Source organism: Saccopteryx bilineata, chromosome 9 (assembly GCF_036850765.1).
Source record: "Saccopteryx bilineata isolate mSacBil1 chromosome 9, mSacBil1_pri_phased_curated, whole genome shotgun sequence".
In the NCBI taxonomy this organism is placed as follows: domain Eukaryota; kingdom Metazoa; phylum Chordata; class Mammalia; order Chiroptera; family Emballonuridae; genus Saccopteryx; species Saccopteryx bilineata.
The window spans coordinates 75,020,886-75,034,852 of NC_089498.1; the positions used below are offsets into that span (position 1 = coordinate 75,020,886).

Genomic DNA, 13,967 nt, shown 5'->3' on the forward strand with positions numbered 1-13,967 from the left:
CCTCCAAATGATTTGCTTTAGTGCATTAACCAGAGATGCTGATGCAGCAAGGGAAACACTAATATATAGGATGCTTTCCAGGGACTCTTGCCAAGGCAATGTGAACACAAGCCAGGTTGAGAAGAAAATGTTAATTAGGCACCCAAGATGCAGTCTGACCAGATATGCTATTAACAATGAATATCACATTCTAATTAAATTATTGAGGCGTATACAGTTTGAATCACCATATTGTCTTAAAAATGTGACCCAACTTTAGGGATATTAGAGTTATTGGATAGTGCAATAGTCTTTAGGCTAAAACTGATTTAGAATGAAAACTTAAATTATTGGATATATTCTTATGCCTTGGGAATGATTAAACTCAACTGCCTGTTTCTTCTATTGTGGTTCTGCAGGAATGGATGTTGAATGGACCCACAAGTAAAAGAAGAGATTTCTTTTTTGAGAGGAATGAATAGATTGAAAGAGGAGAGAGTGTATTGCTAATTGAGAATGATTTTTTTTTTATTACTGTATTGGTGTTTTCATGTAAATCATACAACTATATATATTTTCATAAGTTATTTTGCCCATGAATAATGTAGGTAGGGGGTCAGGAGGTAGTGGTTTTTGAAAAGGTTTAAAAAAAATTGTCATTGTTCTTGTTTTTTGAATGATCTCTGATTCAATTTGCCAAGAGTCAAACATTTTGAAACACAACTCCTAAACCAGAATTGTGTGGCTAGGCAAATGAAGCAGGTTTTTTTTTTTTTTGTTTGTTTGTTTTTTAGTGCACCAAATGTTCTAATTTTGTAAACTTATCTCTGAAACTAGTGGAAGTTCCTGAATGAACCTGAATAGCCTGAATCTTTTATTGCCAGGTTCCCCTTAAGTTTTTAAAAACATTTCTTATTTTTTTTATTGTTTATTATGGTTCTATTTGTTTTTTTTGAATGCTGGAAGCATAGAGATGGTGTGAAAAAAAATTTCCCTTCTTTAAAACTCTTTTAAAAAGTATTGGTTGGCCCTGGCCAGTTGGCTCAGTGGGTAGAGCATTGGTCTGGCATGCGGATGTCCCCGTTCAATCCCGGTCAGGGCACACACGAGAAACAACCATCTGCTTTTCTCCCACCTTTTCCCCCTTCTCTCTGTCTTCCTCCCTTGCAGCCAGTGGCTCGATTGGTTCGACTGTCAGCCCTGGGACCTGAGGACAGCTTGGTTGGTCCGAGTGTAGGCCTCAGGTGCTGAGGATAGCTCGGTTTGATTCTGGCATCTGCCCGCGATGGGGTTGCTGGGTGGATCCCAGTCAGGATGCATGTGGGAGTCTGTCTCACTATGTCCCTTCCTCTCACTTAAAAAAAAAAAAAGGTAGCTCTGGCCAGTTGGCTCAGTGGTAGAGCATCGGCCTGGCGTGCAGGAGTCCCGGGTTCGATTCCCGGCCAGGGCACAAAGGAGAAGCGCCTATCTGCTTCTCCACCCCTCCCCCTCTCCTTCCTCTCTGTCTCTCTTTTCCCCTCCCGCAGCTAAGGCTCCATTGGAGCAAAAGTTGGCCTGGGTGCTGAGGATGGCTCCATGGCCTCTGCCTCAGGTACTAGAATGGCTCTGGTTGCAACAGAGCAACGCCCCAGATGGGCAGAGCATCGCCCCCTGGTGGGCATGCTGGATGGATCCTGGTCGGGCACATGCGGGAGTCTGTCTGACTGTCTCCCTGTTTCCAACTTCAGAAAACAAACAAACAAACAAACAAAAAAAGGTATTGGTTTTTAAATATAAAAGTGCTTTAGATTCTCAATTTTTACATCTGTATGAGCTTTCTATGTGGTTATCAAAGGTTTAATCCTTTTATTCTAACAAAATGCATATTTCAGTTTCTCATAACCAATTTATTTTAGGTTATAACTCATATCCTTTTAAAAGTGCCCTCTTGTCCTTTGGGTCACTGTAATAACTAAGTGGCAGCTAAGATTGACCTAAATAAGACCTTTTACACCTTCTTTTCTTTTTTGGCATTATTATATGCTGACGTACCCATGTCAGCAGACTCAGGAGGGCCTTTTCCTTTTACATTGACTTTACTTTTTTCTATTCTTTTAGGTCTTTTACTACCATTCCTACTGTGGTTGGCAAGATATCGTTTCTACCTCAATCTCCATGTACCATGCCAGTGACATCTTAGCTGCTAGAGTGTGGAGCTGGCCTGTGGGAGTCAAGTAAGTGCCTTTTTTACTATTTGGGCATGGTTTTTGCTTACTCTGCAAAGCCATGTAGAGGAACTTTTTTACGATTAGTTTTTAAAAAGGCACTTGCTTGATCCCTGTGGGCTGGCTCTTTGCTCCAGTCTGCTGTTGAACACCTAGTAGCTAACATGGTGCTGAATTTAGCAAGGTGACTATTGTAGAATGGAACATTTCTAGTAGGGTAGACCCTAAGGAGTAATAGAGCTGATGATGTTGGCCTGATTAGACCATGTATAGAAGAGCAACTGCTGTCCCATCCCAGAATCAATCAGAGCTTCTGCATTAGCTCAGACAGTACCTCTGGCCTCTTGGGAAATTTAACAGGTTGTGGATGACCAAAGGTCTGCTGGTCTAAACTAGATGGGTTCCATGGAAAAAGAACAGCTCTCCCAGGAAAGCCAATCACCTTAACATTTATCTGAATTAGTTTACTTTAATATATGGAAGAAATGATGTTTGGCATTAAGGAGGTTTGGATTTCTGTATTTATTGCTAAAACCTGGTATTTTACTTTTGCAGGTCACCTTGTAAATTTTGCCTATGTAAATTAACGCACCCCCTGTTATGTCATAACAACCATGTAAGGGAGAGTGTTTTCCTGCTCTGTCTTAGGTATTGGTGAAGTGACCTGTTCATGCAGGGGAAACTTGAACATTCTCAGGTATGTGAAGATCCTGACTCATAAGTGTTTTCTTCCTGCAAGCAAAGTAGTTCATTTCAGTGTGAAATTATGATGTGGCTTTATAAAATTGACCTTTCCAGTTGATTTTCCTTCCCCTGATATTATAGAACTGGGATTGGCAAGTTATAGCTGAGACCACTGTGTGTTTTTGTAAATAAAGTTTTATTGGAATACAGATAAATCTGTTCACATATTGTCAATGACTGCTTTTATACTACAACAACAGAGTTGAGTTGTGACAGAGACCATATGGTCCACAGAGCCTAAAATATCTGCCTCTTGAAGAAAAGATTTGCCAATTCATGCTATAGAAGAACTGCCTGACCAGGCGGTGGTGCAGTGGATAGAGCATCGGACTGGGATACTGAGGACCCAGGTTCGAGACCCCGAGGTCGCCAGCTTGAGCGTGGGCTCATCTGGTTTGAGCAAAAGCTCACCAGCTTGGACCCAAGGTCGCTGGCTCAAGCAAGGGGTTCCTCGGTCTGCTGAAGGCCCGCGGTCAAGGCACATATGAGTAAGCAATCAATGAACAACTAAGGTGTGGCAATGCGCAACGAAAAATTAATGATTGATGCCTCTCATCTCTCTGTTCCTGTCTGTCTGTCCCTGTCTATCCCTCTCTCTGACTCTCAAAAAAAAAAAAAAAGAAACAAATTTCAAGTTGCATTTAGATATAGACTTTCTAGAACCAGGGTTGGATTCACTAGTTTTCTGAAGAGGAAACCAAGGCCTGTGTCATAATGCTGACTAGGAAGTAAATATTTGCAATATATATATATATAGATTAATGAAATGGAAAACTATATATGATAGCAATCCACCTTTTATTATATTAACTTCCCCACCTCTGTCCCTCAGTAGGTGTAACCATTCATTCAGTGGCAGAATATTATTTTTCTTTTTAGATACTTTAAAGGTTTTATGGAACAGATAAATATAAAAGATTTAACTAGGATATCTAACATAGCCAAGAAATGATAAGATGTTCAGGAAAATGGTCAAGGTCTACAGAGCAAATTATTGTCAGTATTGAAACTAGAGGCTGGATCTTCTGCCTTCTTGTGCAGAGATCCTTCTACTAGCTCTCATACTTGTAAGGGCTACAGTACTTGTTTACCCTCCTAGCTGTAAGGCACAGTCTATCTCCCTCCCCCCTTTATCTCTCCCTGAAATAAAAGCAAAGTCAATGATGTAAACCAGAAAACTTTGATTTATTATAGAATTGACCTTACTTAGAGTTTGGATGTTTTTATTGTATTGTTGCAAGATAACTAGAGGATTACTTTTTTTTTTTTTTTTGCATTTTTCTGAAGCTGGAAACAGGGAGAGACAGTCAGACAGACTCCCGCATGAGCCCGACCGGGATCCACCCGGCACGTCCACCAGGGGCGATGCTCTGCCCATCCTGGGCGTCGCCATGTTGCGACCAGAGCCACTCTAGCGCCTGAGGCAGAGGCCACAGAGCCATCCCCAGCGCCCGGGCCATTTTTGCTCCAATGGAGCCTTAGCTGCAGGAGGGGAAGAGAGAGACAGAGAGGAAGGTGCGGCGGAGGGGTGGAGAAGCAAATGGGCGCTTCTCCTGTGTGCCCTGGCCGGGAATCGAACCTGGGTCCTCCGCACGCTAGGCCGATGCTCTACCGCTGAGCCAACCGACCAGGGCCTAGAGGATTACTTTTTAATGCTTCGTTAAGTACTTACATGTACTTATAGTGTATGCTCAAAAAGTTTAAATTAGTTGGAATAAAAGAGGAAGTCTCAGCCTTGTTCATTATTTCATTGCTAGGAGCAAAAATCAAAATCAGCATAGATAGAATGCTTCCCCCATATGTCTATGTGTCTAATTCCATAGCTAAAAAGAGCGTGTGTGTGTTTGTATACGTGTGTGGGTGTATAACAGTTCTTAAAGTGCATTTGGATTGCATTTTGAGAAGAATTTAGCAGGTCTGTTACAACCTGAAGATTATGTTGCAGTGTTTTAAATGGGTTTATTTTTTTTATTTATTGATTTCAGAGAAAAAGACACAGAAACATCCATATGGTTCTATATGTGCCTTGACTGGGGACCAAACTGACAACCTTTATGTATTGGGATGGTGCTCTATCCAGCCAAGCTATCCAGCCAGGACTTAAATGAAAAAAAAAATTTTTTTTGTATTTTTCTGAAGTAAGAAATGGGTGCTGGTGGGGTGGGGGTGGAAGGAGAGGCAGGCTGACAGACTCCCGCATGCACCCAACAAGGATCCACCAGGCATGCTCACCAGGGGGCGAGCCTCAGCCCATCTGGGGCATTGCGCAGCCATCCTCAGCACTCAGGCCAACTTTGCTCCAATGGAGCCTTGGCTGCGGGAGGGGAAGAGAGAGATAGAGAGGAAGGGTGGAGAAGCAGATGGGCACCTCTCCTGTGTGCCCTGGCCGGGAATCGAACCTGGGACTTCCACACACCGGGTCCACGCTCTACTGCTGAGCCAACTCTCCAGGGCTTAAATGAATTTTTAAGAATAATTTTATCTGGCCTGACCTGTGGTCATTCAGTGGATAAAGCGTCGACCTGGAACACAGGTCGCTGGTTTGAAACCCTGGGCTTACCTGGTCAAGGCACATAAAGTAGTTGATGCTTCCTGATCCTATCTCGTTCTTTCCCTCCCTCCCTCCTTCCCTCCCTCCCTTCCTCCCTTTCTTCCTCCCTTCCTCCCTTCCTTTTTCTTTTTCTCTTCTCTCTTTAAAATGAATAAAAAAATCTTTAAAAAAGAATAAATTTTAAAACTTTTGGATTTACAAGAAAATAGTGAAGATAGTACACAGGGTTTTCATTTGTTTCCTTTATTATTAACATCTCAAATTATATGATATGTTTGTTAAAATTAATGAACCAATATTGATACATTATTAACTGAAGTCTGAACTTTATTCAGATTCCCTTAGTTTTTATCTAATGTTCTTTTTCTGTTCCAGCGTTAAATAAATGTTTATTAGCATGATCACTGATAATGCACCTGAAGGTTAGACTAGTTCAGAAGTTTCTTCAATTTGTGGGAATATGATTAAATGAGTATAGGTTTAACTGTTGCAGAGTTCTGACTGGTAGCATTTATAGTCTGTAACAAGTTGAGAAAGTGGTTACTTTATTGATAGTGATGGTTCTTCAATTGTTTTTTTCTAAATTTTTAGCATCCTCAGTTCTAGAAAGGACAAGACTAACATGATTACTTCTGTTATTTTCATAGGCTAAATTGTAGGTGCAAATATTCTAACATAAATTGCCTTCTTTGGAAGCAGTGTGGATTAACTCTCCTTCTTCAATATGTTTATCCTCCTGAAAGTAGTTTTTAAAGCCAACACTTTCTGATAAATCATTAATCATTCAAATTTCCCTAAAAAGATCTTAAAATATTTCTTCCCTAAAAGTTGATTTCCTATTGGCCCCGGCTGGGCACACAGCTGGTTAGAGCATCCTCCCAACACGCCAAGGTCGCAGGTTTGATTTCCTGTCAGGGCACACACGAGAATCAACCGTAATATGTAAATAAGTGGCACAGAAATTGATGTTTCTCTCTCTCTCTCTCTTCCTTCTTCTCACCTTCTAAAATCAGTCAATAAAAAAATAAGTGTGTTTGTTATTTACTGAAGTTGAACACATTTATGCTCTATGACTCAGAAGGTCCACTCCTAGATTTAGGCACAACAAAGTTGTATGTTTATATTCACTAGAAGACATAGACAAAACGTTCATAGCAGAGCTAACTGTAATAGTTCAAACTTGAATTTTCCAAAATCACTAGTAGGATGGATAAATAAGTCTCTGGTGCAATCTCACATGGATTAGTGAATGAACAAACTACAACTACATGTAATAATGTATGAATTTCACAAATGTATTGCCTGGGCAAAAGAAGCCAGACATTAAAGAGTACATACATTATGGTTCTTTTACATAAGTTTTAAAAACAGATAAAACTAACCTGTGGTGTCAGAAGTCTGGAGATTATCATTGCTGGATGCAGGGGAATGTGTTTGGAATGGGATATGAAGGGGCCTTCCTTCTGGGGTGCTAGTTATGTTCTGTTTTCATTTTGGATACTCATTTCATGAGTGTGTTTACTTTGTGAAAATTCACCAACCTTATATACAAAAATTAGGGGATCAGGGAATGTGCAGCGATTTTCAGCCTTTTGTATAGTGCATTTTCACCAATGAAATGAAATAGAAGTTTTGCATCTCATTTGCATAATTGAACAACTTTCTTTGATTTGTCATTTGCTTTTCTGATGTTCTTGTTTAATAAAAAAAATCAAATGCTTTTTTTTTATCGCTCATATTCATTTTGAAATATCTCCTAATTTTTGTGAGCAGTATGTTTTTCTGTGTTCATGTTACTCTCCAAATAAAAGAATATATAAAAAGTATTAGTAGTTATTCTGGGGAAAACACACAAAATTCACTGCTAACATTTAAGGGATATATGGAGAACAAACTGAACATATTAACCTTTTATCTTAGATTATATGGTATCTGGATTATAGAATTATCTAAGTGCCATTGTGTTACTGGAGTTGATACAGTCCTATTTGTAAAATAATAAAGTAGGTAGTGTTAATGGCTGCTTTTTTACTGTAATCAGGTTTTTGGGATGTCTTAGAAAAGACTTTTTTTTCTTCAGTCTGTATTAAGTAGACAAGTCACAATGTCCACCCATTCTTTTATTATAGTAAAGACTGATAATCCAAATAGCTGTTACTTGGATATATTACTGTGTTTATGTTAGCTGGAATTCTTCCTTCCTACTGATTGTCTTTGTTAGATTAGTGAGTGAGCTTCAGTCTTGCCTCTGATCTTCTATAACTTCTTTTGGCTTCCAGGGCACCATTTCAGATCTAACGGGAATGTGGAGGCCTTTTCCCAAGTGAAGCCCCTTTTTTTGTGACTTTACTGTTTTTCTTTTAAGTAATTAGTACCTTTTATTCTTTTAGTTATTTGAGTTAAAATTAATGTTTGGCTCTTCCCTTTTCCTTTGCGATACTGTCATAACCTTTTTAAACGTGGTAAAATAGATATAACATTAAATTACCAACTCAAACATTTCTTAAGAGTACAGTTTAGTATTCCACCCTTTTATTTACTAACGAAATCCTAGTTGGAACCTTCCTTTGTCATCTCTCTTATGTTGCACTTTGTGTTTCCAAATCACCACCTTTTGCCCTTGTTTAAAACTCTTATCAATGTGCCTGGACTTTTGTCTAAACAGCAAGTCAATTTTCAGTGTTTCCTCTGCAGCCAGTACATTCTATATCTTCCTGACAGATTACTTTCTAAAATTTCACTTTAAAACTATTTTTCATGTAAAACTTTTGCTTGCCACTACCTATAGGATTTAATGCAAATTCCCTAGTCTCATATTAAAGACCTTCTGTAATTGAGTTCCAATCTATCTCTCTTTAATGATAATGTTGATTTTGATAACCAGTAACTGTTTACTAACCTCCAGGTCATGTGAAGTATTGTACATGCATGATTTTATTTAATCTAGTCCTATAAAGTAGGTACTAAAATTTCCACTGCTGAGGAAATAGAGGTTGGAGGGTTCAAATAACATGGCCAAACTAGTAAGTGATGAAATTGGGAGTTCAGATATATGTCTCCATACTCTAAGGTTATAGCCTGTATCTCACAATGCTCCTGAATGCCTTGAATAGTCTGGTCCCCAACTGTCACACATTCCTACCTTTAACCTAACTCTTTGACTTTGTAGATCCACTGCCTGAGAGGCCCTTGCTTGTTTCTTTTTTCCTCTCTCACAATCTCATACTATTTATCCTTGAAGGCCTAGCTCAAGTCTCATCTGTTCAGTGATTTTTCCCTTCTTTTCCCCAAGTTATAGACTCCTCATTAGCCCTACCACACACCTGTACTTCCACTGCCTTGAATCTGTATCTTTTTATATATGGAAAGTTTAGTTCAGACTTTAGATTGTAGCCTCCATTAGGTTGAGGGCTTGGATTATAGATTTTTTTGTATTCCCTGTAATGCCTTATATATGACAGATGCTTAATAAATGTATGTGTTTATCATTTGATAATGGAATTGTTAATAGCTAAGATCCACAAGGCTCATCTAAGACTCTTTCTTGGTTCTTGGTGCATCTTGAGGTTCTTTATAAATCCAACTAGCAGTCTTAATTCAGAACAAGAAATGACATATTTAGATTAGAGTTAGATATCATTGAGTTGTAGGCTGGAAGCTTCTTTACTATTGGCACATACTGATTCAAATCAGAACAGCTCTTCATATCCAGAACTGGATTTTTTTCTTACTGCCTCACCACTGGCACTTTGGTTTAGGCCACCACAACATCTCATCCAGGTGATAGCAACAGCCTCCAAGTTAGTCTCCCTGCTTTTGTCATTTGTTCTCTATGGTCAGAACCTCAAGCAGTCAGAGTGAAGACTACCTTTCCAACCGCTTCTGATCTCACTTAGACTAAAAGACAACCATCATGTACTGCTTAAGGATGGGGATGTGTTCTGAGAAAAGTGTCCTCAGACAATTTAATTGTTCACACATTATATAGAGGGCACTTACACAAATCTAGATGATATAGCCTACTGCACATCTGGACCATGTGGTGTAGCTTGTTGTTACTAGGCTACAGACCTATACAGCATGTTGCTATACAAAACAGCATGAGATTAAGTCAAGGAAAGAGAAAATTATATAACCAAGAGGCATAAACTCGAGCTGTTTGAGTCTACAGCCTGTGAAATACAGCATACTTGTTGTTGTTTTTTTTAAGTGAGGGGAGGGGAGATAGACTTCTGCATGCACCCCAACCAGGATATAGCCAGCAACCCCCGTCTAGGGTTGATGCTCAGACCAACCAAGCTATCCTTAGTGCCCAGGGCACTACATTTGTCCAGGGTCGACATTTGAACCAATTGAGCCACTGGCTGCAAGAGGGGAAGAGAGATAGAAGGGGGAGATGGAGGGGAAAAGAAGCAGATGGTCACTTCTCATATGTTCTCTGATGCAGGGGTCTAACCCAGGACATCTGCTGGGCCAACACTTTATCCACTGAGCCAACCAGCCAGGGCCAGCATACCATTTTACAGCAGACTTTTTTTATAAGTAGAAAGAGTACACTCTAAAAAAATAATTAAGTGTATAGTATAGTAAATATGTAAGCCAGTAATATAGTCATTTATTACCAATATTTAGTATTATGTACTGTACATAATTACCTATGCTATACTTTTATAGGACTGGCAGTACAGTAGGTTTGTTTATACCAGCATCACCACAAATGTGAGTAATGTGTCGTGCTGTGATATTGACAAGGCTACGACATCAATAGGTGATAGGAATTTTTCAGCTTTGTTATAATTTTACTGAGCCACTGCCATTTTTGTGGTCTTTGACCAAAATGTTGGTATGTGGCGCATGACTGTATTTAAAGTAGCCCATAGGCAGCAATGTGCTGATAAATCGATTTCCAAAGGGAGAAAAGCCTCTGGTTTGTAGCATTTGCCTATTTCTGTGGTATAATTCCTTTGGGATTGAAAGTTCAGTAATGTATAAGAGTCTGTTCTAACTTATAACTGCCAAACATGTCCCCCATCTGACTCCTCAACTGCTGCCACTTTTCCCCTTGCCCATTCCATTATTGTCATACTAACCTTGCTGTTCCTCAGACATGCCAGACTTGGACCTACCTCACAGGATCTTTGCATAGGCATTTTTCTACAGTTAGAATGCTTTTCTTGTCCCTGGCCAGTTGGCTTAGCAGTAGAGTGTTGGCCCCATGTATGGATGTCCTGGGTTCGATTCCTGGTCAGGACGCACAGGAGAGGCAACCATCTGCTTCCCCCTTTTTGCCCCCCAATCTCTCTCTTCTTCTCCTGCAGCTATGGCTCAGTTGGAGCAAGTTGGCCCTGGGCACTGAGGATGGTTCCATTGCCTTGCCTCAGGCACTAAAAATAGCTCAATTGCCTAGCAATGGAGCAGTGGCCCAGACAGGCAGTGCATCGCCTGGTAGGGAACTTCGCCTGGTAGGGAACTTGCAGGATGGATCCCAGTCGGATGCATGTGGGTGTCTTGTCTGCCTCCCAGCTTCTCACTTAAAAAAAAAAATGCTGTTCTCCTGAATACATGCAGGTCCGCTTATTTCTTATCTTTCTCAAGTCAGCTCAAATATCTTCCATGATCTTCCAGCATAAATTTGCAGATAGTTTTTCCCCAACTACTCAACACTCCCTTTTTCTGTTACATACACTGCTTTATTTTTTCTTGGCTTTTCACATATTAAGTGTTAAATATTACTCTCCCTTCTGTTTCCTTACATTAGAGCAGAACATTTTTTCCGCTACAGAATTCTAGAACCTAAAAGAATACCTAACACAGCCACTCAAGTAGTTGTTGCGTGATGAATTCATATGTACTTCTTTTAAGATGCACATTTGAATGTGTGTATTTCCACATCTGAGAACATCCTTTGTATGGGAGGAATTATTAATTTTTATTTTACTGGTTGTCCTGTGATGATTTCTAATATATACTGCAGTGATTTGTACTTGTCTGATTCCTGGCAATAGTGATACATTACTGCTTTTTCTAGGCAGTGTTTTCTGTAGGTGGAGATAATGGTTATATTTCTGTTGAGTCTGAAAAAGAAGCGTTTCAGACTTTTGTTTGAAATGAAAATATCTGCAATATATATAAACAAATCAATTTGGGCCTATCATTGGTAATTGCAACTTGAAAATAACTGTTCACTTAAGCTCCTTATGAGGAACTCAACAATATTTATGATTAGGCCTGAGTTTGTTTGTGTGTTATTTTCACAATGTCACTATGAGTTTTAAGATTTGTGGTAAGTAATGAGAAAATGGAATCTGTATATTTTATTTGAAGATTAAAATAAGTTTATGAGGACATTTTTCTGTATAAATATTAAAATTTATTGACCAGTTTAGCATGCTGGTTTATTATAATTAAAAAGGTGTATGGCCTCTCTCAAACTAGATATTGCCTTTCCTCTTGATCTCAGTTGCTGCCCCTCCCTCCCTCCCTCCCTCCCTCCCTCCCTCCCTCCCTCCCTCCCTCCTTCCTTCCTTCCTTCCTTCCTTCCTTCCTTCCTTCCTTCCTTCCTTCCTTCCTTCCAATTTTTAAATATTATTTAGAAAATTAACAGGGTGACTTGATCAATAAGAGTATATAGGTTTCAGGTGAACATTTCTATAACATTTGAACTGTTGATTACGTTGTATATCCATCTCCCAAAGTCAAATCATTTTCTGTCACCTTATCGTTGTCCCTCTTTACACCCTTCCCTCTGCCCTCTTTTCCCTCCTCACCCCTTCATCCTCTCCATTCACTCAAGTCCCCTTCCCCTCTCCCACATCCCCTTCTCCCTGGAACCACTTCACTTATATCTATGTCCATGAGACTCAGTTTTATATCTCACCTGTGTGTGAAGTTAATACAGTTTTTAGACTTTTCTGATTTACTTATTTCACTCAGTATAATGTTCTCAGGGTCCATCCATGTTGTCATAAATGTCACTATGTCATCGTTTCTTATGGTTGAATAGAATTCCATTGTGTGTGTGTGTATATATATATACACCACATTTTCTTTATCCAGTCCTCTATTATTGAGGACACTTTGGTTGTTTCCATGTCTTGGCCACTGAGAATAATGCTGTGATAAACATGGGGGTGCAATTCCTATCAAAATCCCAATGTCATTCTTTAAAGAAATAGAACAAAAATTTACCAGGTTAGCCCTGGCCGGTTGGCTCAGTGGTAGAGCGTCGGCCTGGCGTGCAGAGGTCCTGGGTTCGATTCTCGGCCAGGGCACACAGGAGAAGTACTCATCTGCTTCTCCACCCCTCCCCCTCTCCTTCCTCTCTGTCTCTCTCTTCCCCTCCCGCAGCGAGGCTCCATTGGAGCAAATATGGCCCAGGCGCTGGGGATGGCTCCTTGGCCTCTGCCCCAGGCGCTGGAGTGGCTCTGGTCGCAACAGAGCGACTCCCTGGAGGGGCAGAGCATCGCCCCCTGGTGGGCGTGCCAGGTGGATCCTGGTCAGGCGCATGCGGGAGTCTGTCTGACTGTCTCTCCCCGTTTCTAGCTTCGGAAAAATACAAAAAAAAAAAAAAAAAAATTACCAGGTTTGTGTGGAATCGTAAAAACCCCCTGCATAGCCAAAGCAATCCTGAGGAAAACGAATGAAGCTGGAGGTATCATACAACCTGACTTCAAATTAGACTGTAGAGCCACAATAATCAAAACAGCATGATACTGGCAGAAAAACAAACATACAGACCAATGGAACAGAATTGAGAGCCCAGAAAAAAACCACATATATATGGACAAATCATCTTTGTCAAAGGAGCCAAAAACATACAATGAAGAGAAGAAAGCCTCTTCAATAAACGGTGCTGGGAAAATTGGAAAGCCACATGCAAAAGAATGAAACTTGACCTTTGTTTGTCCCCCTGCACAAAAATAAATTCAAAGTGGATCAAAGACCTAAATATAAGACCTGAAACTATAAATTACATAGAAGAAAATAGGTACTAAGCTCATGGACCTTGGTTATAGAGAACAATTTATGAATTTGACACCAAAGGCAAGGGAAGTAAAGGTAAAAATAAATGAATGGGACTGTATCAAACTAAAAAGCTTCTGCGCAGCAAAAGAAAATGACAACAAAACAAATAGGCAGCCAACTAAATGGGAAATGATATTTACAAACAACAGCTCTGATAAGGGGGTTAATATCCAAAATATATAAAGAAATCACAAAGCTCAGCAGCAAACTAGCAAAGAGTCCAATTAAAAAATGGGGAGAGGACCTTCTAAGAGGACATCCATATGGCCAAAAGGTATATAAAAAGATGCTCATCTTCACTAGCTATTCGAGAAATGCAAATCAAAGTTACAATGAGTTACCATGTCACATCTGTTAGATTGGCTATTATCAACACGACAGGTAATAACAAGTGTTGGGAAGGTGTGGAGAAATAGGAATCCTCCTTCACTGCTGAGCGAATGTAAAGTAGTACAACCATTATG

The 13,967-nt window shown here is 39.9% G+C and overlaps 1 protein-coding gene across 2 annotated transcripts in view; it reads left to right on the forward strand.

The window, feature by feature from the left end:
* The window catches only part of MCU (mitochondrial calcium uniporter), a 259,606-nt gene that overhangs the window by 21,087 nt on the left and 224,552 nt on the right, over window positions 1–13,967 (forward strand). The window contains exons 2-3 of one of the 2 annotated variants that reach the window (XM_066243195.1): window positions 2,077–2,192; window positions 2,832–2,880. The exons of the other annotated variant lie outside the window; for it this stretch is intronic. Coding sequence (XP_066099292.1) covers window positions 2,854–2,880 — 27 coding nt within the window. The 5' untranslated portion in view covers window positions 2,077–2,192; window positions 2,832–2,853. The remainder of the gene's footprint in view (window positions 1–2,076; window positions 2,193–2,831; window positions 2,881–13,967) is intronic. 2 annotated transcript variants of the gene reach the window in all.